Here is a 24377-nt window from a genome sequence, read left to right as displayed (position 1 = left end):
TTTACGCTTTTTTCGTTCTTGTTAGCCACTCGGCAGAGTCGTTGTGTTATTAGTTTTTATATTCAAATTTATTTTTATTCTCTGCAAACATTATACGGTAATACACATTGAACATTTCAAAGGTTCACATAAGAGACGGACTTCTGTGTATGAAAGAAGGTGCAGACAAGTTTATCTTCACGTTGTAATATTTGTTGTGCATTTACCTGCAACCGAGGAATCTAGGAAAAGAGAGAAATTTTTTTAAGCAATTTGCTACTATACAGTTTATATTCATAGTACCCGTTGTGTTTTATAAGAAACCAAAATAAAATACTGCCTTATTCATTATCTAAGTTGATTCATTAAAATCGCCAGTTTTTAAGAAAGCCTTCCAATTTGTCAGGACAGGTTACTCGATATACGTCCAATTAAATGGAAGCATTTATGAAAGTGTTTCTTACTTCAAATTTTTACACTTTGGCAACTAGTTAAAATTTCTTATGTTTTGGGAGGTGACTAGTAAGTTTCTTATAAAGTGGTTTCCTTATTTTAAAAAAATGTGTAAAAAATCATAATCAGAGTGTCTATAGGAAAACTCTTAACAGAGGAAAGAACTTTTCTGTGGTTCATCTCATTATCTTTATTTACTAAAGTTTAAAAAATGCAAAAAAAGTCTTAATATATGATTAACAAGATAGTCTTTTATTATGTGCAGTAACTAATTGCTATTTTTAAAAACAAAGAATTTTGTGATTACTTACTACCGTTCTCTACACGTTGCAGCAACTATCACGTGCGTATAATCAAACAACAACAATTTAAAGCACGCTGTGAACACAAGCAGCCTACAATGTTGATTACTAGATCGTCAGAATTAGATTTTACATATGAAATCGCCTGTTTTGTCTTTTGTACTCCAGATTGCACAATGAAAACCTAATAAAATTACCAAGTGTAGAACGTTAACGTTACAGAAATTACAGGAATGTAGGCACATACGGACATCGTTCCTTAACAATTTGTTCTGTTTAGTGCGCGTATCCTTTTTTGGACAAAAATGCGTTGGAAAATTCAAAATATTGCTTACTGAAAATAATTCGTACACAATATCTCCACCTTCCAGCTAAATTTTTTGTACTACATTGATGTAGTTCAAAATATATATAAAGATCAAGTTAACTAAACTTAGAGCCCTAAACCTTTTCAGAATTTAGTAGCTCTGGCTAGCTACCCCGCTACTTTCACCTTCAATTATAACAAAATGGCAATAGCGAGCTAGATATTACAAATATGAACCGAGACTTTGTTAAGCAGTTGCATTTTTATGGCATTTATTTAAAAACTATAAACTATTAGTATTGCATCTATATAACGACATTTTTGAATTTCCGCGCCTGAAGGCGTAGGAAATTCTTTAAAACCGTCGTTTTTTTCTTTCGGAGCATTTTTTGAGAAAAAATCGACCCTGGGATTTCACGTTCCTCCGTCACAGATTTAAACTTCGTACCCAAGCTCCCTAACTACTGGGAAGTCATATAAATGACGTTTCAGGCCAAAATTGGTATTTGTTTTCGACAAAATTTGGCAGAGTTAACAAAAAAAGTATGCTGAACATAATGGTGACATAATAATTTTGATTTTTGTCACCTAAATGTCATTTTAGGCCAAAATTGGTCCAAAAATTAAAACCACTTCATGTTCGGCTAAATCTGGCACAGTTAACAAATAAAGTATGCTGAAAATGATGATGGTACAAAAGTTTGATTTTTTGTCACCTAAATGTCATTTCAGGCAAAATTTGTCCAAAAATTAAAACTACTTTATTTTTGACAAAAATTGGCACAGTTAATATAAAAATATGCTGAAAATGATGGTCACATCAAAATTTTGATTTTTTGTCAACTAAATGCCGTTTAAGACCATAAACGTTTCAATCGCAAGACTTTCAACCATGAATGATAGAATGTATTTTTTGTTAGCAATTTCTTTAAAAATGTGAGTTTATTATGACACGTTTCGTTTTGTTTGCGTTTGTTGTAAGATATAATGTCACTTGTGTGCTTCATGCACCAAACCTCTTCGAATGTTTGGCACGATAACACAACGAATTAGCAGGTTGTCATCAAATATTTTGGTAGCGAGCGGAAATTCTTAGAGCCCCCAGGGCTTCTTGTTTATTTTAATTTCGCTCGTTGCGCTATTTTAGTTTTTACCTAAAATAGTACTCGTTTACCTTCAAAGGCACTAGGGTAAAAATTAGACAAGTAAGACAAACAGCTTTTTTCAAAAATACCCATTGTAAGTGGTTATTTTAACTGTCAGTCCCAGAGCTACTTCTTTACATATTGTATAAGAAATATCTGAGGGTGACATTGGAGAATTGAAAAAGACCTGTGTAAAGTTTTGGTTTATCTAGACAGTTAAGGGGTTATATATGCATTTCAATCCAGGAACGTAACTTCACACCTACACGAGAATTAAAAAAATAATATATGGTTTCATTTATTAAGTCTAGCAGCTAGTCCACAAAGTAAACAACCATTCACCATTTTTTTTGAAGGGCAATATTTCATTTGTTTCATTTCCTCTAATTTTCGTTTTAATTGTTTTTTTTATATACATATCTACTTCTTTCAAATAATATATTTTTATTACACTCTTTACTTGCACACTATTCACAACAACATCAACATCCACCAACAACATGGGAAGATTTTTTACGCTGCTAACCTTTGCTTATCTAGTCTGGAACATTTCAGCGTCTGTTTGAGGAAGGACGAAAACAATGTCAAGGTACTATATTGTTTACCACATAAACTTAACAAGTGAGGAAATCTTAACACCGAAACATTTAGCTGTACGGGAGCTACGAAATGCTCTTCTCTTGAGATCACTGACTTACGCGAAGTTCAGATAAATAGCGGTAAAACGGCTAATGGCATTTTTCGTCAACCTCGAACCGAAGGTTTTTTTGTCTGTTTACGTCTGACAGTGAAACAGGTCTGTCAATCAGCGCAGCGCCGTCCAGGGTAAAAAACCTAGGAACAAGGTTGACAGTTTGCATTATTTCTACATTGCACACGAGGCGTGGCCTTATGGTTATGGAGTTTATTTCGTAATCACAAGGTCCATAGTTCAGTCCACGTCGCGAGCATATTTAGCAAGTGTTTTTACGACAGCTACGGGTCAACCAATGCCATGTGAGGGAAACTGGGTAGAAAATGCCAATGTATACTTAATGTATACAATCCGAACACAGGAGCCACATTGATAACAGTGTTTCCAACACTGAAGTAGCAATATCCTGTATAAATATTCGGAATAATAATAATAATAAAAAAAAGGGTAACGTTTAAAACAACACAATATAAATTACTTTTCTATTTTTATTTAAATTTTATTTTTTTACCCCTTTCTTTAGACAACTACTATAGCAACTGAAATAATTACTGAGCCTGAAACTGAAACTCCAAGTATGTTTTTTTATAGCGTAATGTAAAATATTCCTAACTTTTCTTTTAATTTATTTCATACATTTGTTTAAGAACCATGCTAAACTTAGAACATTAAAGTGTTTTATTTTTCGAAATTTATGTGAATGATGCTCAAATGCTTTCGCGTTTCTTTATTCTTAAAAAATTAGGCGTTAAAGATATATTTGGATAACTTTCTTCAGCAAAATTTGAAACGGAGGTAGAATCCGCTCCTACATGTTCGATTTGCTTGTTAACATTTCTAAACACAACGTTTATATGACAAAATTGATAAACATTGGCCAGTTCTAAGTTGTTTATTTAACGTACACAAAGGTTCATAATAATCATTTTTAAATGATTTTGGTGTCAGCTGTGACACTGCACAACTGTATTTTCTCTCTCTTTTTATATTTTAAATTACCTACCTAGAAATATTATTTCAACTTCGGGGAATTCGCTTTGCACATTCACCTAACGAGAACCAACAACAGGAAGTTTTATTTTTAACGGCGCAAACACCACAAAAGCTCCGTTCTGCCTTACAGCGTTTTTCCTCTCAAAGATAAGGATTTTTTGGTAGATATGACGTCATCTTATATACTCTCTCATTAATTTTGTGGATGAAAATTTTTTGTTAGTGTCTATTTTCCTCATCTAGCAAAATTATTCGGCTGGATATATTTTAAGGAAAAAAAAAATTAATATCACCACTCATTCTGTTCTCTAATGTTTGTCATCAACGTTTGTTTAACGTTGGCTTTACTTTTTCTATGTTGCAATTTTTAGGGATAAAATTCGTCCGTTAAAAATATTTGCAGGCCAAATATCTTCGTAAGTCACTATTTTTCTCCGAAAAGGTAATAGGATTGAGCACCCTCGTCCCCAGGACTTGTTAGGCTTTTTACATTTGGACGGCCTGAACAGAAAAAAAGCCTAACAAGTCAAATTTAAGGGTTGAAAAAATCGAACCAGATTAGCTTCACATTTTTTTTACTCGGGATTTTTGGATATGATTCTGGTTTCATTTTTCTTTTCTTGAATTTTAGCAACAATACTATGTTTTTTTACAACAACACAAGCTTATACAACAACGAAAGCTCCGTATTTTTGGTGCAGTAGTGTAACCTGCCCATCGACAACTCATTGTAACACGGTTGTTCGTCAATCGTTGAGCTGTTGTGCAACATGTGGTAAGTAGAGACATTACATGACCAGTTAGTCTGGTCTTTAAAATAAACACTCATCGTGAAACTTTTATTCAGCAGCCATGCGACATCCCAGTTTGCCCCTTCTTTAAAGGTTTGAAGTTCGAGGTAACAGTTGTTGACTGTAGCTCTAGAATTCTGATCTGCGGAAGAATAGATACTAAAATATACATACCTATATTAACATTCTGGTTAATTTTTGGATTTAGCCTGTACCAATCAAAAAGGTATCAAAATGGAAGTCGGGCAGATGTTTCGATTGCAGGAGCCTGGTAAACCTTGCCATTTATGTAAATGCGAACAAAGGTATTTTTGGGAAGAACCTTTGGCAGATTGTTTCGAGGTGAAATGTCCAGCAGTAGCAACTTCGTGCACGAAAAAATTTTTACCAGCTGGTAGTTGCTGTGAAATTTGTGGTAAGTATTCTGTTGACTCAATCTTCTTCCCAGAGCTCTTCTACTCTAAGATATTCTGACGGGACAGAGTAGGCGTAGAAGAGCCATGGAGAAGAGGTTGGATTCACATCTCACGCCTTTTTCATATTTTCCTATTTTGTCGTTTAGCCGACGATACAGCATCAGCGGCTATAATTCGACCAGATTTTCCTGAGATTCCGGATGCCTTGATGAATTTAAGAAAATTATTAATTAATAATTAATTATCGCGATGGGTCAGATTTTGCTATCACTGATCAACAGCATACTATATCGCAAACCCCTAATGGCGGAAAAGTGAAAAGATGTAAATCTCGTGTATTGTATTATGCTAACCATTGTGCCACGCAACAACTTGTAATGAGTGGCGATGTTGAAAGCAATCCTGGTCCCGCACTCCAACGCGGATTGAAAGCTCCATCTTGTTCAATCTGTGAGAAATGTGTTAAATGCAATCAAAGACGATTCATTTGTGATACATGCTGGGAAACCACTCACACTGCTTGTTTGAACCAATCAAATTTAGTACTCAATGGTAGAATTCCGAAATATTGGACCTGTTCAGATTGCCATTTTACTGTGCTTCCCTTTTCGAATGTACGTGATGTTTGCGCATTGTACTCATCTATTCTGAGTGATGGTGGTGAATACGAGGAATTAATAACCATACCAAGCAATCCAAAACATACGAAAATTTGCCATCTAAATACGCAATCCTTACCGAGCACATTTGACGAGTTCTCATACATGCTCGAATGTCATAAATTTGACATAATCACGTTGTCCGAGACATGGTTAAAAAATAATCAGGTATTGATTGATTATGTAAACATTCCAGGATACCAATTTGAATATAAAAACAGAACTGATAAACGAGGAGGTGGTGTTGGAATGTACATCAAGGACGAACTTATTTACAAAACTAGAGACGACATAACCAAACTCGACAATTCTATCGAACATGTCTGGATCGAAGTGAAAGGTAGAAATAAAAATTACTCATATCTAGTTGGAACATTTTATCAGCCATCTTCTATAGAAAGAGAAAAAAAAGATTGGCTAGAACGATTTGATATTCTTTTGCGTCACATCACCGCAAAATGGGACGGTATTATCATAATTACAGGTGACTTCAATATCGACTTATTACAAGGTGATAAATCCACAATCGAATTATATCAAGATACACTTATGACTTATGACCTAAAACAACATATTACAAAACCAACCCGAAAATCGACATCCCTTATTGATCATGTTATTAGTAATATACCGGAAAAGGTAGTTAGTGAGAACGTTTTATTGTGCGATGAAATTTCTGACCATGATGCCCCGCATATCGTTATGAATATCAAAAAGGATAAATTCGAAAAACGATACAAATTTATACGTGACGAGAAGCAGTTGAACATCGATGAATATATTAGTGATATCGAGAAGATTCCTTTTTCCTTGATAGATACTTTTGATGATCCGGAAGATCAACTGTATGTTATGAATGAACTCATACTGTCCTGCATTAATAGCCATGCTCCTTTGAAAAGGTGTAAATTTACACGACCACCAGCTCCCTGGATGAAGGACCCATCCATTGTATCGTCGAAACTGAAACTTGATGAACTTCGTAGTGAATTAAAATCTTGTGATGACAGAGAGGCTAAACATGAGTATGTTGAAACGAGAAATAAATTGAAGAAGGCTATCAAACACTCTAGAAGAACCTTCTATCAAAAGGCTTTATCAAGTAACCGTTCAAAGGAAGTATGGAAAACCATAAGAACTATTATTAAACCACAGTTAAAACAAATCAGGCAGAATCCCGATACCATCAATGATTATTTCAATTCCATTGCAATAAAGTTAAGCAATACAAATGAGTTAAACATTTCTCCCACCATGAATGATGAGGCTGTACCGGCGATGGATTTATTTGACCTTCGTCACGCTACCCAAGAGGATGTTCTCAAACATTTGAATTCATTGAGAAGTGATTGCTCTACTGGTGGTGATAACATACCAGCGAAATTCATAAAACCAGTCGCAGCCCAATTGTCGCCAGTCCTAACAAAGATTTTGAATAACTGCATCGATGCAAACGTATTTCCAACATGCTGGAAGAAATCACGTATCTGTCCGGTACCTAAAGTTCCAGGTGCTTCACAACTAGAAGATTTTCGTCCAATATCAATACTTCTTGTACTGTCGAAAGTATATGAGAAAGTCATTTTATCACAGCTTTGTGACTTCATTGATAGATATAACATTTACGCTTCAACTCAATCTGGTTTTCGCAAAGGTCACTCGTGCATCACGATACTCTTAAAATTAAAGGACGACATTTTGAAGGCTATGCAAAGAGGTGAAGTAACTTTATCAGTGTCAGCAGATTACTCCAAAGCATTTGATACTGTGAAATATGACGTTCTGATTAATAAGTTGAAGAAACTCCAAATGTCTCCTGCATTCATCAATTTGATCTCTAACTATTTGTCAAATCGCCAGCAGTTTGTGCAAATTGATGACAAAAAATCGGACACCTTGCTGATCAAATACGGTGTTCCCCAGGGATCTATTCTTGGTCCGATCTTGTTCAACATCTATGTCTCTGACCTATCGTTGAATTCGTCGTGTAATTCTATCCAGTACGCAGATGACACAAATCTTTACATACACTTCAAACTAAAAGAAATGGATATCGCAACAGCAAAGCTTCAAAGTGACAATAACCAAATAACAACATGGTCAAAGATAAACAATCTGATGTTTAATTCCATAAAGACAAAATCAATTATGTACTCGACAAGCCAGTTAAGCTGTATAAACAATTTAAACTTCAGTAACTTATTCAAATTCCATAGTAATGGTGCTGAGATTGAGCGGGTATCCTCTCTCAAAATACTGGGCATAACATTCGATGAACATATGACGTGGTCTACACATGTGAATAACATCATTAGATCATCATACGCTACGATTTCGACATTAAAGCGATTGAAACGTTTGGCACCTTTTCACGTGAGAAAGAATCTCGCTGAAGCACTGATATTATCAAAGATAGACTACGGAAATCTTGTCTATAATAATATTCCACAATATCAAATGAAAAGGTTACAAAGAGTTCTAAATGTCGCTGCCAGCTTTGTTCTTCAGAGATATGCTTCCACTAACGATGTGTTAGTAATACTGAAATGGCTGCCAGTGCAAGAGCGTGTAAATTTATCGATACTAAAACTGGCACACAAGGTGTTGTATGACGAATGCTCACCTGAATACCTTACACTGAAATGGTACAAAAATGGTCGAAGCCTGCGATCTGATGCAGAAAACAAAAATAAACTACAAAGCGACACATTCCGAAAAACGTTTATGGATTGCTCATCAGCGTTGTTTAATGATCTTCCTGGCAATATTCGTTCCGTTGTCAACCATAAAGAATTTATCAAAAAAGTCAAATTATTTTTACACGATAGTGCTTTGTGCAAACTTTTATCCAAATAATGTGAATAACTCTATGCATGTAGGCTACCTATTTCCCCCCATCTTTTCATTATAGTTCTACCTTTTTTGTGTGTCCTTACATCGGTGCCATCAATTTATTTATTTTTAATTAGTCTCTTCTTTTTTTTTTTTTTCTTGTTCAATGTGTCTACTTACTCTACCGGCACCATTTCGTACTCTGTGAGCCCATTTATTTCATTATGCACTTAGATTCAATATATTTTTTTACTGATCTTATAGATTTTATAGATTTTTATAGTTTTTATTTTTTTGTAGGCAGAAGAACCATTTGTAAATTATGGATGCCAAATATATGTTTAATAATAATAATAATAATAATAATAATAATAAGAAAATAGGTAATATTTTGCAAATAATTTGTCGTTTATAACAAGCTTATAAATAGCAAACACTTTTTGACAATGAATAAAAATGCAGCAAAAATAAAACAACAAAATTGATTAGTGTCCTTCTTTGTTTTAGAAAAGTGGAAACAAACAAGAGATATGAAGAGAGAACAAACATGTCTTATACAATTGTAAAAATATTATTTCTGTCTGTAGAAACTGTATGAAAAATATTGTTGTGCTCTATTGAATCAAAGTATCTATAGTAAATCTGTCATTGGAGTAACGTAACCCTATGGCTCATATCCAGTACTTTTTTTTAAGTTTAAAAAATGTGACACCGTTTCTATTTTTTGTTACACTAATGTAAGAAAAAGACGTTAAATATAAATAAAAAAATATCATGTTTAATTTCCACAAAAATGATTTAACTAAAATACATAAACTGACGAAATCAATATTCTGACCATTTAGGCTACCACCCCCTCCTCCCTCACTTTTTGCCAAGCAGTAAATAACACGTTGGAAAATGACCAAAATAGCTTACATAAATGCTATAGTCTACGCAACTTTGAAAATCGTTTTGTAGCGTTTGCTAATCTTTATCAAACTCTTCACGTTTTGTATCTTTGTCAACAACATTTTCCATGAAACAGCGAAAACAAAAAAAAAATTGTAAATCTTAGCGTATCAACTTGGATTGCTATATAAAAAAGGTATAAGCAACATAAAGAATTGTGTTTCTCCCTACTGCAACCTTCAGTAGCCTAAATAACGGGTTATACTGAGAATTCGATTGTAGCTTTCATTTGGCGAAAAAGGGGTTTAATTAGAAGAAGCTTATTCAGTCATTACGATAACTTGCTTTTTTAAAAAGTTAAGGAATTTTGTTTCCATAAGGGAATCTCCACAAGCCTCTTTTTCCACGAGTCGTCCTTCCCAATCGGAATGCAGTAATTTTCATCTTCAAACTCATTTGCTGACAACAGTTGGTCTTAATGCTTAATTTTGACAATAACGTTTGTATGAAAATGTAAAGATCATAATAAATTCTAAATCTTGATTTGACATTAGTGTACACAATTTTCTTATCATCTTTAATCACGAGGTGACAAAACTCTTCTAAAACTCTCAAGTTTTCAATTGGTCAAATAGACCAAATAATAAGTTTGTTTTGGTCTTAAAACTGTTCAAACAATACTCAAGCCCCTTCTCACAGCTGAAAGAACACTATTTGATAGCTAATCACGTGTACTACACATATCAATGAATTACTTTTTATGTCAAAACAACTTTGATTTCAAACTGCTTGAGTTTTCCAACTTCTAAACTTATCTCTAAATAAGGAAGAAGACTCGGTACTACTTTATAAAAAAATATTTAAAAACTCCATACATTGCAATACTTATCCAATATCGCCGAAATCATCAGAACAGCATGAAAGGTATAGAAATGCTAGTGTGTATATTGTTGGTGGTTATTGCAACTGGAAGTACAAATACCATCGCAAAAGGTGAGTTTACTTTTTTCTTACAGTAACAAAAAATTGGCGGTCTCATTGTAGTGATCCTGTTAAGTGCAGCGTCGTTAGCTTTGTTGGAGAAATAAAAAAACTGCGAGCTGGTGGGCGTATTCTTAGCGGCTAATAACTAACAGACAACTGAAAAGTATGATGGACCAGGTCCGGAGATTTGATGTCAAAGAATCATCTCGACTTTATTTAAGAAAGAAGAACTTTAATTTTTAGAACGCGAAATGTATCATTTCATGTTTGGTTCAGCGCGCACAGAAGTAGGTTTGGCAAAAAATATTTTACGTTGTTTTAATAAAAGCACTTAACTTCGACGAAATTCATTAATTTTATTTAATCCAGTTTAAAATCTAAAATTGTTTTAAAGACACTAGTCGTTAGCCCGTGGAAAAATCCACGGGTTCGCCCGTCGCAGCTAAGCTACCATTTTGCGTGACAGATAGACGGACGGACAGACGTATACGAGCATTATAATATAGATTCATCAAAATTACGTTTCTTAGTTTCATGAAAGTAACATAAAGATTCTCCTGCTAAAGTGTTTAAAGATTCTGCTCCATAAAAATCCAACCTCGTCCCCAGGAGTTCTTTTTGATTATGGAAGCCGTGAGCGAAAAAATCGGTAAGTAAGATAAGGCGGCTTTGACACCAGGCAACAAACCCTGGAGATAAGATTGTTGTAGTATTGTACAGGTTAACATATCAATAAAACAAAAGTTAGTAAAGAGTGACCAAATTTTAGCTATAACATTTTTTACAAAACCAACCATTTTTACGGAGTTTGTCTTTAGTCAAATAAGATTTTGTCAATTTTGTTTTCCTTCACCGTAGTGCATTAAAAAAAAGGATACAAACGTTATCTTTGAAATTATTTTATAAAAGTAGTCGTTAACCCGTTGAAAAATACACGTGGCCGCCTGTCCTTCAAATTCCAAGCTATTTCGTGCTCACATAGCTCGACTTTCTTTTTGTGCGCGCACACACTCATAGGCAGAATGCGAGTATTATTAATATAGAGTAGGAGAATATGGAAAATTATTTTAAACATGACTTTAAAATTTAGATTGTTCGAAAATTAATTGTCCATTTGTGACACATTGTGCAAGACGTTACACACCGCCAGGAGAATGCTGTTCAAAGTGTGGTAAGTGTGCCACAATGCCTATACTAACTCGATGTTTATCTACACAAATTCGGTAAAAAGTCAGATTTTTTCATTTAGATCTTTTTATTCAGCGTTTTGACTTTTTCATTTTATTCAGGTATTATAAATGAATCGATTAAGTTTGCTAAGTATAAACATTGGCTTCCACTCCTGACTCTAATAGCTATTAAAGATAAAAGCTAAAATACCTCACAAGAATTATCCTCCTTTCTCGGTATCTCTTGCCTAGATCAGTTATCACAGGGCAAAATGCCCTTGAAATAAAAGTAATTCGAAATAAAACTGTGATTTGCGTAACGTATTGACAATGCTTAACAGGCTTGTACTTACTTCTGTGTAATGTTTTACATTCTAATAAATCGAAAAACCCTATCAAATAAATGTAGATCTTTAAACAGAATTTGTTAAGACACGTTTGTGATTCTAGGCAAAACGTTGTAGTGGTGATTGACGCTCCGACGTAGAGAATTAAAAGTCCATCAAAGTCTAAACATTGCTGCAGTTTGAACAAAAATCTCTAAATGTTGTAAAGAAAATAAGAAAATGACTGAATTATTTGAGGAACCAACTAACGGTTACTTGCCATTTATTAACAAAAAAAAGCTAATAGCAGTGATCTCGTCTTTTTTCGTAATTAAATCAAACTCATTTTTAGACTGCCGGAAACAGAAAGTTGGAGAAACGTTTGGGTATTTTTGGTTGTTGCAGAAGCAACCGTGTAAAATGTGCGTTTGTGAGGGCGGTGAAGAAATCTGTCACAAGTTCGTTTGTCCCGATCATAAGTTGTTTAAGAGTTGTACGAAACCAAATTACAACTTTTACTGTGGCTGCAAAACATCATGCCGTGAGTATTATTGGTGATTTTTGCTCAAACTCGTTACCAGGCCTATTTTACAAGCATGATATGACTGACGAGATTGTGAGATAGGAACCATACAAATAGGCATAAAGTAACCCTACAATCTTGGACAAAAAAAAGGACTTTCGACTTTCGTAAATATCTTGCTTTTTGTCCAACGGTTTGTCAAAAAGACTTTACTCGCTTACCCCATTTCTACCAACAGCAAGGTAGCTTCTTGCATTCACTGGTCCAATTAGAAATAGGAACAATCCCTACCAGACCCGAGGTAAAACAATTCCATAACTTCCCACTGACTGAATTTGACTTTGCTTCTGAATGATGCAAACATTGCACCATTTTTTGACTCAATATTATTTTCTTTAGAACTTGGAGGAGGAATTCTACCAACTTTTCCACCGATTCCAAATTAATTACACGAAATAAATTTCAACTAACAGCGGTAGTATTTTTTTGTGCGGTAGTCTGTGGTGGATTGATACTAATACGTCTTTTACATCAAACCGGGGAAGTCCCGTAAGTTAGAGATGACATTTTCAGAGATATTTTTTTGTAATACAAGTTTATATATGTATCTATTTCTTCCCAGTCCCAGCTTAAGGATGAACAATGATTTAATTTTATTAGCACAAACAAGTTATAAAATCGCAAGCAAAATTATAGCAAAATTAAAAGGAAGCTTATAGTGAAAAAAAGTGTACCCATTTTTATAAAACAAAAATACATACATGACTAGATTATAATGCAAAATATACATGACATATGAAAAGCAATTCGGAACAAGCAAAGAAAAAAAATTGAACAAATATAATCACACCGCTTTTAAATGAAAGGAGAACATGTGAAGTGGCAGAAATATTAGGGAGAAACCAAATATTTGCTAGGAACAATTGATTAAAATTTGATATTTTAACAAAAGTACATATAAACTCTTTCGACAAAATCATGAATGGCTCAACGGAAGTCCGCATTACAAATGGAGTATAACTGAAATAATTTCTAACTAAATAAACCACCGTTTTTAGCGTAACACCCCACTACTTAGGATACCATTTTGGCTCATACAGAGAGAAAAACAGACATATAGCGGTATTTAAATCTATATAAGATAAAGGGGATATTCAGAATGAGAACAAAATCGTTGTCACACATGTTAATCCAGTAAGGAGGTGTTAGAGTTTGACTTCAACAGCTGCTGTTTCATATTTATGCCAAAAAATGACAAAATTCGTAAAAATTTTATAATTTATAGAAAATAAACAAATAAACAAAAATAACAGTAAATAATACTTTTTTAAAACAAATAATCTGACTTCTGTAGAGAACTGAATCAAATAAATAAAATAGGATATTTGTCCCTATGTGCAACAGAAAAAAAAATTAATAAAAAATGCAGTTGTTAGCAAATTTGAGAATTCGGCCCAGATAGAAATAATCTCAATGGTACACAAACGAAACTTTTCCATTCGTTGCTAATAATAAAAACTGATGCGAAGTTCGTCAAGAACAGACTGCGTTGCATTGTAGCATCATTAGTGAAAAACGATGCAGTGAAATAATAATAAAAAATAACACCAAAACCACATTGGACTCATAAACGACACATATAGTCTATATGTACCTAGTAGCAAAACAATTTATGATTTAAACATAGTGCAAGGGTAACGTCAGCCTATATATGATACCACAGTCATCTAAACACCTTTTTGCAACTAAAATGCCCTAATTCTTCGATAAAACTATTTGAGTGATTTTCAACGCTACTCTATGGTAAGCCCACTAGACATTTTTTTATGAAACTGAAGTGATTGGATTCCTAGGCGAACCCATTTGAGTTAAAACTTTATCTAACCATTGCAGAGGTCCGTGCAAATGTATTTCCACCCAACAGGGCGTACTAGTGACGTCTTGCCTGTGATATTCAGCGCCCCATCCCTTGACGAAACTCATACGTATAGTACAATGTTTTGTTAGTTCGTACACAGCTTCGTAGCCATGATTGACACTTTGCGATAAAAGTTGAGCAAACTCTTGATTGTTAAAAATCTTCAGGGTACATTGAGGTGGTATTTTGCACACTGTGGTGGGATGAAAGCCATGGTGATAATTGCAATTCCTACTTTGGACAAATATAGCACTATCACTCAAACATTCGGCGAAAACTTCACCTCCAACGTAATACAAATGGACACCTTTACTAATGTGACGGCGCGTATTTTCTATAGTCGAATTACGGTTAACATTTGACATTCCGCCGAGACAAAATCTATCGCTACTCGTGTTCGGGTCAGTAAAGCCATCAATTATTAAACTAGTACCAGACGCTTGGAACGGTTCTCCCACACGGATATTCAATTCATAGTATGCGATAGAACACCAGTTGGTCGGTTCGTGGTAAGTAATGGGAGTCACATCTGAAATAAAAACGAACCAGACATCACAGGGAGTATTAGCAATTTATTTATTGGCATATTTAGAAAAAAATTTAACAACCTATTTATTGTTACACATTGCTCAAAGCAATCATAGTAAACACATGTCGCCTAAGTAATTTCAGTTAGCTTTTTCGACTATGCTTATAACTTTTCCATGTGCCGCATGTTGACAAATGTTATTAGTGGGTAAAATTTAAGAAAAAAAACCAGAATTCCAGAACTTATTTTAGTCTGTATATATGTTAAATGACTATGAAGAACATTTAAAACCTTCTTCAACATAACTTTAAGCATTTCGTGTTCAAAATTATTAAAGACACTAGCCTTTCAGCATTTTCACCTTTCTGCAAATTCTGTTTTTTATTATTGTTATTATTATTACTATTATTTACCCAGGATAGCCTCTTCAGTTCCTATTGGTACTGCTATTAACGAGGGTCCTGCGAAGGGGGTCCTAGCGCATTTAAAGCTCCCATTTGAGCTACGAAAGTCGTGGAAGCACAGCAATCGCTCAACTAGACAACCGCCTAAAATATCAATCCTATTCTCATGCTAAGCGCTAAGCAGAAAGGATAGATTCACACTTTTATAGTCTCTGGCATGACTCGGCCGGGGTTTGAACCCAAGACCTCCCGCACTGAAAGCGAACGCTCTACCACAAGGCTATCAGTCGGTTTTTCAAAAAATACTATTTTTTCAAATGGCACAAGCTGACTACAAGTGATCCTAGTGTGTTGCACTTATACCTTGTAGGTAAAAAGTTGCTGTTTGACTCTTTAATTTTAAGATAATTTGATATCTATACAGGATACTGATATCTATACGGGATACAGTCACACTTTTACAATTGCTTGTCCTAAATCTTTGGCAATGACCTATAACTCGGTACTGCATGTCAGTTTTCTGATGCTTTATAAACATATCAACGCTCAAAATAGAAGAAAGATAATATTCCTGGCAAGATAACAATTTTTTTTAAAAAAAATTGCACAAAAAGCAAACAAATGAATAAGAAAAATATAATAATTATTAGCATATTTCAGGTTCCAATCTTGGTTAAAACATTTGAAATATTTGAAAACTAAAAATGAAAGCAGATGGCATCTATTTAAATTTTAATAAAATATTGCAAACAAAGAATCCCTTACATACTAGTTTTTGTAACATTTTTACTTTCTGTCAAAAATTCAATTGTCAAATTTTTTTCATTTATTTGATCTGTTTCCAAAACTGTCTGTTTGTTTGCTGTTTTAAGTCAAAACTTAACATGTTTGAAAATACATGAGTCAATGGCAATTTAAATATGGCACTGTAGTTCAAGCTTTTAGAATGATCAGCTAACAAAACAGGGTGTTTGCCCTTTCTGTTTATTACATTTGGTGTAATTATGCTGATTGTGATCAGGTCAAAAATTTTGACTAAAATTTATTAAGAAAGTATTTTTTGAATTTAAGTTGGTGTAAATAAAGGGTGCTTCATTTTTTAACCTTTATATCTTTCTTATTTCCCTCTTTCTGACATTAACATTTACATCATAAGCTAGGATAACATATACAAAATTTGATCAAATAAAAACCATAAAGCTTTTTAATTTGTGCTTAAACTAATAGTTTTACCTGGTGGTATAGCAGCATCAGCATCCATAGAGTTAGGGTCAGGTCTAGGGCTACCACCATCTTCTGACATATAAGCTGGTGGAGGAGTTTCTGCATGAGACAAAAACACATCATAATAAAATATATTAGAAAAAAAAAGATGCATTTCGTACAAATTCATTTTTTTAGCCTCCTTTTAAACATTTAGACCATGCCATTTACTCAAAACTTAAAGCAAAACATTTTTAAAAGCATAGATATGGACTGTTGAATAAAACACCTAAATTTTGATAATAAAAGCACATACCTGGCCCTCCAGGAGGGTGATGTGAAAAAGAAGGAGGAGGGAAGTTGGCATTTCCTGGCATACCAGTGTGATTAGCATGTTGCATATGATATGGCAATGGACCAGGTGCGCGAGGATATTCACTTTGTCTAGGCACCAGGACTGGTGGAAGAACTAAATAAAAGCAAAGACATATACATTATAAATTGATTTTCCAAAAAAATTATTTAAAAAAACTAAACTAATTGGGTAAAAAAACAATATGTAAAGAAATTTCACATAATGAACACAGCTTTTCAGAAGTAAATAATATTATCAGTAGTATGTAGCAAGGGTGTTGGGGCCATATTACACACTTTAAAAACTGGTTAGAATCTTTTTTCAGAATATACAAAATATAAAAATTTAACAACACGTGCATGCTAGGAATGTGGTCAATACAGATAGGTTTAACTAATACTAAAAACAGACAAGGGTACTTTGGAGTGGTCGTTTATAGCAATTGGTAGTTATAAAGATGACCTTTAGGACAGGTTTATCTGTATATTATGTATAATATTATAACATTTATTCGATACATGTATATATATACTTTAGGTTTTTACTTTGTATAAAATATCCCAATTTCCTAATTTTAACTGAAATATTGGTGAATTACATATTTTTGTTACTTATATATATACAGCAACTATATTTAAGCTGAAAACAAACTTGGGAGGCAAACCCACAAAACGTCTCTTCTCTGATGACTTTTTAAAATCGTGTCTAACACATATGGCCCTGCAAGGCTTATTTACATTAGGGGTTTTTTGGTAGCTGGCATCACATACAATCTGAACAAACAGGACCTAAGTTGTCAATTTTAAAACAAACTAAGCAATATATATTCCTTAAATCGGGTTGCAAAGCCTGCATTTTCTTTAAGTTGAGAAGACGACTTTAGTGATCCACATCCCCAGAAACAGGGCTGTAACTAAATTTACGAAATATGGCTATGCAAATTCTATTTTACGGGCAGGATAGGGTATTATTTAATAAAAATATATATATACAGTAAACCATTATTTTTATTATTGACCACTGGTTTTGTATATTTTGATGAGCTGAAAACACTGACAAGCAAAAAATGCAAACATGAGACTAACAACAGGGTAGAGTTCACTTTTAAAATTTTGTTATAATTTTCCTTTATCTATAAAACTAGTAGCATAGGGGAGGTGATTTTAAGATAGAATAGCCAATCAAAATGTCCAATACAAAGAAGCAAAAGTTTATCAGCAAATAAAATAAATGAAAATTGTTAACAGCAAAGTAAAGTAACAGTAAAGACTTATTAGCACATTTATTATTTTGGCTTTTTTTACATTTTGATTAGCTTAAAATATAATTGACGTCAAAATCGCCAGAGTTCAGCAGAGAAAGTTGGTTTAACTTTCTTGCCAATCTTAGCAATCTAGTCATACTATGAAATTTTTGTAAACAAAGATGCCCACATCTGATTTTCAGCAATTTGGTGACCAAAAATGACCTAATGGAGATTAGCCTTTATGGCTCTAACAACACAAAATGGATAAGGTTTTAAAACAATTTTTGTTTAACAAAACAATAAAACCTGAAGGTAGGTGATCAGGTGAAATATTTTTTTAAACATGCTGCAAGTTGTTGCATTTCATAACAATTTAGCCAGCTGAAATCACAAAATGTTACTGTACACAAGATCTATTGGAATGCTTAATAAAATATTTACCATCACAATAATAAATATTTTTTTACCTGGTGTTTCAACACGTCGATAGTGATAAGGATTTATACAAACTTCTTTTTTATTTAAACTAAAAGCATATTCACAACAATCTAAGGGCTTTAGTTCGTGATGACTCTGTAAATCTGGCCATCTCCAAACTCTACAATATATAACGTGTGGCAACCCTTTTCTGTGAGAAACTTGCAAACGACCATCTAAACTTCTTGGTATAGTTACACATTTTGAATCACTTGAAGATGGATTTGAAAGTGCTTTTTCTAGTTCCTCTAATGCTCCTTTACGTTTTTTTAGTTTCTTTACAAGTGAATCTATTGCTTTTTCTGCCCATTTTTCTTCTTCGTCTCCTTGCTTCCATCCTAACAGACGTTTTACGGCTGGTGAAGTAAAAGAAAACAACGAGGACATTCCCATAGACGCCATTTTGAAGTGTTCAAATAAAAATGCATAAAATAAACCTAGCAGCTATAAAAGTTCCAATTTTAACGATCAGTCATAAAAAATACATTAAAACTCCATATTAGATATTCCTCATAAAAAACAAAACCAAGTAGGATTGTATTTTCGATTTCCTAAAAAATGATCATCGTCGTCAACTTTGATATCGCTGTCTCGTCTCTTGTTGTCTGATATGGTCAAAATGTCGTCACAAATTCATCTAATTCCAACTACAAAACGATAGTATTACATGAAAATGTAACAAATATAAACTTTTCAAGTAAATATTTAGCTATAGGATCAGTCAATAATTGGCGACACCATAAACAATTTTAAGGTCCTCGGAGAATTCTTGTTCAAAATATTAGCACAACATTCATTGACGAAACATGCAGTAAAGAATATTTCATAAAAGGCGGTCAAAATATTTTTTATCACGTGGTACTCATAAGTTTATTTTATTCTTTTAAACGTGCTGAGCAGATCATCGATTGGCTTAAACGCAAACACGTGATTACAATAGCGTTTAAAGACTTGTGAAAACTTTTCGTCGCAAAACTGTTCGAACAGACGACGACGAATATCGTTCGGGCAGCAATTAATCGCCGATATGTCATGTTGATTGGCTAATTGATAAATATAAAAGAAAATATAACAAAGGAATAAAAACAATGAAGCGCGCGGTGGTTCTGGCGTTTACCGTGAGACAAGCATGTACACAACGGGTGGTATTAAATACTTTATGGAATGGGACCACTCAGCGAGAGAACGACTTCACGAAACTTACGAATTATATCTATCGTTATTCGCGAAAGAAAATTCTGCTTTGCTTGGCACTGCTGTAGAAGCAAGGAAGAGCTTATTAGCGATACTCGTCGCTGGGGTTCAGAAGATATGATATGGTCGATATTTGCAGGACTTATAAATATAAGTTCATATAAATGCGTATTTCTATGTTGTACTGTTTAATCATAGTCATAAGAAGTCCCTTTCTTATGACTATGGCTTAATCTGATAAAACAATTTCCGGGAAAACCACCGAGGGTTCATAATAAAAACAAGCATTTATACTGCTCCGAAGTTTTCGCGGAAAACACATGAGAGGCATAAGGAATAATACAAATATAAACAGAATCTCTTTTTATACATTTTCAATAGAAAAATAATTTTATACAGTTAAGGAAGAGGGTGCTTACACATATCGCAACTGAAATAAAAGATTACATTACAATATGACACTGTACACCGTTTTTGAGCTCGGTAGACTTGGCTTGGCTGTAATAAGAGAATGTACGCACAAAATTAAGCGTCAGCGAACACAAAACGAAGAACTTGGCAAAGATAAACACATACATGGCACATTTCGAGTAATTCAAAAATATGTTTAAATCATAAACATTTTTATACGAATTATTGAATGTTGAAATTCACATAACTTAAGGAACGAAGAAAACGTGTTCAAATAGCTCAGTTGTAGCTTTTTTGCAGCGTTTGATTTAAACTTTAATCTACCGTGCAATATAACTACAGTTAAAACAAAACAAAACTAATAACATCAATTATAACATGCGTCATTTTCCAAAGTAACATCACTATATAATATATAAATTCAACGTCACTTCTATAGCAACTAATTTCTATTGGAAGATAGAACACGCATTCATTCCTTTTGTCACATTGGAGTTAGAATTGACAAAGCTGAAACATTGATTAATGCTAAAATTGATTTTTTGACGAACACATACTACTTTACGGACAGAAAGTTTTGCGAGGTCAAAAATAGGCGGAATTTTGCATCAAAAAGTTTCTGCCCTTAAAGCAACCACCCGTGGCAAAAAAAGTCATAACTTGGAATATATACAACGAAAAAACGAACAATTTTATATCAAATTAACATAACTGCATACCATGTTTTTAAATCTTAAATCTCCAAAAGAAAAAACATAATAAAACATAAAAATAATAAAAGCAGCTTTGCTACAATAGACATCTTCAATATTTACTCAGACATTTGAGACTACTAAACATTATACACTATATACTACTTAAAATTAATACAGGAGTGAAAATTATAAGTTTTCCACTAGCAAATATTGCTCGTTTGAAAATGTGACAAGCTACACAACGTGATTGTGAATCGTGCATGGTATTATTTGTAGGATTCATAGCGCTGTGTCAGCAGTTTGTGAATCTCCTCCATAAGAACTTTAATCTTTTTACCTTCTTTTTTTGCGTCCACTCTATCGGGATGGTAATGAATAACTGCAGTCCGAAACAACTGCTTCATCTCTGTACGAAACATATCTGATCCCCGACATGGAAACTCTCCTAAGGTGCAGTTTCTACCGAGAGGCGGATGGTGGCGGTATATATGCTTTAAAAACGGTTCATCGCCTCTTTCTTTTATTTTCTCGACTTCCCTAATTGTGTCTTTGAGTTCTTCTACGTATGACTTTCTGTCATTATTCCACTCGTCTGCTTCTTGTTTCACTACTTCTTGTTGATATCTTTCTAAAACGTTATGACAGTCTTTGTACCAGTCTAAAAAAAGGTTCAACAAACTAACCAGAGTTTCTTAAATTTCACGGTGATACAATAGTAAGAAAATAGGGAAAAAGTTAAGCAATAAAAAAAAACACCAAAAACATCATTCCTTGACCAAACTTCGTCACGTTTCCTCGATGGAAATTATGCCACGTAAGTATTTCAATTCTCCTACTTAAAAATGTTGACATTCTTCAATGGTATGGCTTAGGAGGAAAATTTCCATCAAAAAAAGTTTAGCCTAGGTAATGAGGCCGGAGGAACAATATGTTGCAAGGTAAAAATTTGCAAACACTTTTCCTTGGGAGAAGATAAAGGACGAAAGACATTCATTTTTTGTGTTCTTATTTTTTAAACAAAACATTTAACTGCATTGGTCCAGGATAGCCACAGATTCAAAACGTCATAATTTTAGAGCTTTGGGGGGTCAAATTTTAGGAGAAAACACTAAAAATACTAAAAAAATGATTCCATATTTTCATAAAAGAGTTAATAATAATTAAGCCCTCCTTTTTTTTTGAATTTCAGAGAGGCTGTTCATTTCGATTTTCACTTGTTGTTGCAAGGTAAACATACACTCAATTTTGTTGTCACATAAAAGGTAATAGCAGATAAATAATTTATGAGATTTTATTGACAATTTGGGTCCGAATTTTAGGTTACTTGGCAAATATTATCGGGATCTCTAATTTTTTAGACTATTTGTGAGATTTTAGGGGTGTTCACCCTGTGTTTTACGTTTTTTAATAACTTAATTTATTATAAGAAACATTATCTGTGAAAATTAACACAGGACAATGTCTCATCACATTCTGCAGTTTCGCAACAACTAAGAAATCTACCTTCAGCATCAAATATTCTTGGATGCAGAGATAGTGCTAGCTGGATTGATCTGCGAAAATATGCTTTTGCTTTTAACTTGTCCTTAAGTATTTTATCATAAACATTGCCAAGCCGGCTGAGAGCTATCGCCTCCATTTCCACATCCTTTTCTCTAGTAAGGATAATTGCTTCTTTGTAAAGATCAACAACCTTCCATACCATATCCATGCTTAGATTTTCTTCGTCCATCAACAGACTGTGCAGTACATCGTCGGCTAAAACAAAAGGAGATAAAAACATTAAGATTTTAAGCTTTTCTACGCCCACTCTTTTGTCGACCCATTGGGGTGCACAGCACAATTTTTCTGATATTTTAAATTTTTTCAGAAGACTACACACCTTCTTTTTATAAGCACAGTGGGCACTGTTATTTCAGCCTTATGCTAACAATATACTTAGCGTTGGTCTACCTTGTTTATATTTGTACCTTTTTCATGGGACAGGAATATGTTTTGAAATTCGAAAACTCTCAAAACAGATTTTTGAAGATTTAGGTTAGCTATGTATGTGTGTGTAGAAAAAGAATATGTAGATGTAGCTATTCCCCTCTATCATTTCGTACTTCGCACTTCTATGCTAAACGAAAAGGAGGCAAGTCATTACCCGAGTTCAGCAAGACATAAAAGGGAATTAAAATTAGTTAGCAAATTAGTTTCTGGCATGCAGTATTATTCTATATGGTTAGTATTCTTTTCAAGAAGCTTGTGGACTTTTTTACTCTCTTATTATCATTTTTCTTGTTTTTCTTATTTTTCATTTGATTTCCAACGTTCCCTAATATTTAAAGAATATTACTATAACAAGATGTACAGTATATTTCCTGTTCACTTCCGTTTTTATGTGACTCAAGGAATAAAAAAAGATATTTACCTTTTAACCTGACTTGTGCAGATTCTGCCACACAAGTATTCAGAAAAATGTCTTGCTCCATAACATTAGCTTCCACGATTACGTAGGTATGATTTCGTCCATGTCTACGAGCTTCTTCGATAGGTCTGTAACACTCTTGCATCTGATACAAGCATGTCTTGTAATCCTTTTTATTAAAACTTGAGATGCCATAATGAAATCTCATGCTAGCAATCTCCAACAGCAACTCACTGTGTATATGAGAAGCATTCAAAATACACTCGGCGTAATCTCTCAAAGCCAGCATTTTTTGTTCAAACTCCAGCAGGCTAATATCATCGATCGCTTGCTGGAGTGTTTCTCGATAGCTTACCAATAGCTTATTAATCCACTCGGGATCCTTGTTCTGACCAAAACGATAAGATAGATCAAAATTTGACAACGCTTCCTTAAAATAATAATGCCTTTCTCTCACCGAGTTATTTCTTTCACTCATAAACACACCTATTCTTTTTGAAGCCACTGCAATGTTTTTGGCAGCTGAACTTCTTTCGTCTTGTTTGCTGCTTGCATGTTTTGCTTTTTCGTACCACAGGAGAGAATCTTTTAAACGTGAAAGTTGAAGACAAGGACTTATTCCTTCACACTGAGAAGACAAGTAATACTTGTTCCCTTTTTCTCTGTAGATGGTTGATTGAGATTTCTTCTGGCTCATTTTTGTTCACTATCTTTCTAGGAAAAAAATATTTTAATTTTCTAGACTATAGATTTATCTTTAACATTGTTATTGCAGTTGCTTTATATACTTTATCCCTATTACCCTTTTGCATTTTATGCAAAACAGTGAATTTAAACTATTATGGTTTTTGCGAAATTGTAAAAGAGGAAAACGAAATCCACTTCTCTTCAAATGACACGCTTTATAAATTATCCACAAAAAATAATTTGCACTTTAATTAATTTTGAAAAATGTTAAAATTTCACATTTTTTTTTGCAATTTTTTTTCTTCAAAAAATTGCTGTTAAACATCCTAAAATATTTTTCCTGTCAAAACCTTACACTTTATTAAAAAAAAGAATAAAATACCT

General features: G+C 33.6%; 3 protein-coding genes across 3 annotated transcripts; 1 reads left to right on the top strand and 2 right to left on the bottom strand.

The window, feature by feature from the left end:
- The first annotated feature begins 10325 nt into the window (after positions 1-10325).
- Positions 10326-12936, top strand: LOC130621450 (von Willebrand factor C and EGF domain-containing protein-like). The gene is made up of 4 exons (XM_057436737.1): positions 10326-10455; positions 11537-11617; positions 12294-12482; positions 12864-12936. Exons 1-4 carry the CDS (start codon positions 10380-10382, stop codon positions 12908-12910), a joined length of 393 nt encoding a protein of 130 aa, XP_057292720.1. The 5' UTR covers positions 10326-10379; the 3' UTR covers positions 12911-12936.
- Positions 12937-13387: 451 nt separating this feature from the next.
- On the bottom strand, positions 13388-19414 carry LOC130621448 (mothers against decapentaplegic homolog 5-like). The gene is made up of 4 exons (XM_057436736.1): positions 18587-19414; positions 16835-16987; positions 16549-16638; positions 13388-14911 (listed from the first exon to the last, which is right to left on the bottom strand). The coding sequence occupies exons 1-4, from the start codon at positions 18996-18998 to the stop codon at positions 14289-14291; spliced, it is 1278 nt and encodes a 425-aa protein (XP_057292719.1). The 5' UTR covers positions 18999-19414; the 3' UTR covers positions 13388-14288.
- A 724-nt stretch (positions 19415-20138) lies between these two features.
- Positions 20139-24204, bottom strand: LOC130621447 (uncharacterized). The gene is made up of 3 exons (XM_057436735.1): positions 23310-24204; positions 22400-22654; positions 20139-21554 (listed from the first exon to the last, which is right to left on the bottom strand). The coding sequence occupies exons 1-3, from the start codon at positions 24001-24003 to the stop codon at positions 21163-21165; spliced, it is 1341 nt and encodes a 446-aa protein (XP_057292718.1). The 5' UTR covers positions 24004-24204; the 3' UTR covers positions 20139-21162.
- Positions 24205-24377: the final 173 nt, after the last annotated feature.

The sequence above is a fragment of the Hydractinia symbiolongicarpus genome, chromosome 12 (assembly GCF_029227915.1).
Source record: "Hydractinia symbiolongicarpus strain clone_291-10 chromosome 12, HSymV2.1, whole genome shotgun sequence".
In the NCBI taxonomy this organism is placed as follows: Eukaryota; Metazoa; Cnidaria; class Hydrozoa; order Anthoathecata; family Hydractiniidae; genus Hydractinia; species Hydractinia symbiolongicarpus.
The sequence above is the reverse complement of the archived record's forward strand: the minus strand, read 5'-3'. Positions and strand labels throughout refer to the sequence as shown.

Excerpts from the sequence above, each read along its gene's own strand:
- LOC130621447 (XM_057436735.1), bottom strand. The coding sequence starts at position 24,003 with ATGAGCCAGAAGAAATCTCAATCAACCATCTACAGAGAAAAAGGGAAC. Across the intron at positions 22,655-23,309 it reads TGCACAAGTCAGGTTAAAAG|CCGACGATGTACTGCACAGT; the intron begins GTAAATATCTTT and ends CTTTTGTTTTAG. Across the intron at positions 21,555-22,399 it reads AAGAATATTTGATGCTGAAG|ACTGGTACAAAGACTGTCAT; the intron begins GTAGATTTCTTA and ends ACCTTTTTTTAG.
- LOC130621448 (XM_057436736.1), bottom strand. The coding sequence starts at position 18,998 with ATGGCGTCTATGGGAATGTCCTCGTTGTTTTCTTTTACTTCACCAGCC. Across the intron at positions 16,639-16,834 it reads TCACCCTCCTGGAGGGCCAG|AAACTCCTCCACCAGCTTAT; the intron begins GTATGTGCTTTT and ends TGTCTCATGCAG. Across the intron at positions 14,912-16,548 it reads TGATGCTGCTATACCACCAG|ATGTGACTCCCATTACTTAC; the intron begins GTAAAACTATTA and ends TTTTTATTTCAG.
- LOC130621450 (XM_057436737.1), top strand. The coding sequence starts at position 10,380 with ATGAAAGGTATAGAAATGCTAGTGTGTATATTGTTGGTGGTTATTGCA. Across the intron at positions 10,456-11,536 it reads TACAAATACCATCGCAAAAG|ATTGTTCGAAAATTAATTGT; the intron begins GTGAGTTTACTT and ends TTTAAAATTTAG. Across the intron at positions 12,483-12,863 it reads TGGCTGCAAAACATCATGCC|AACTTGGAGGAGGAATTCTA; the intron begins GTGAGTATTATT and ends TATTTTCTTTAG.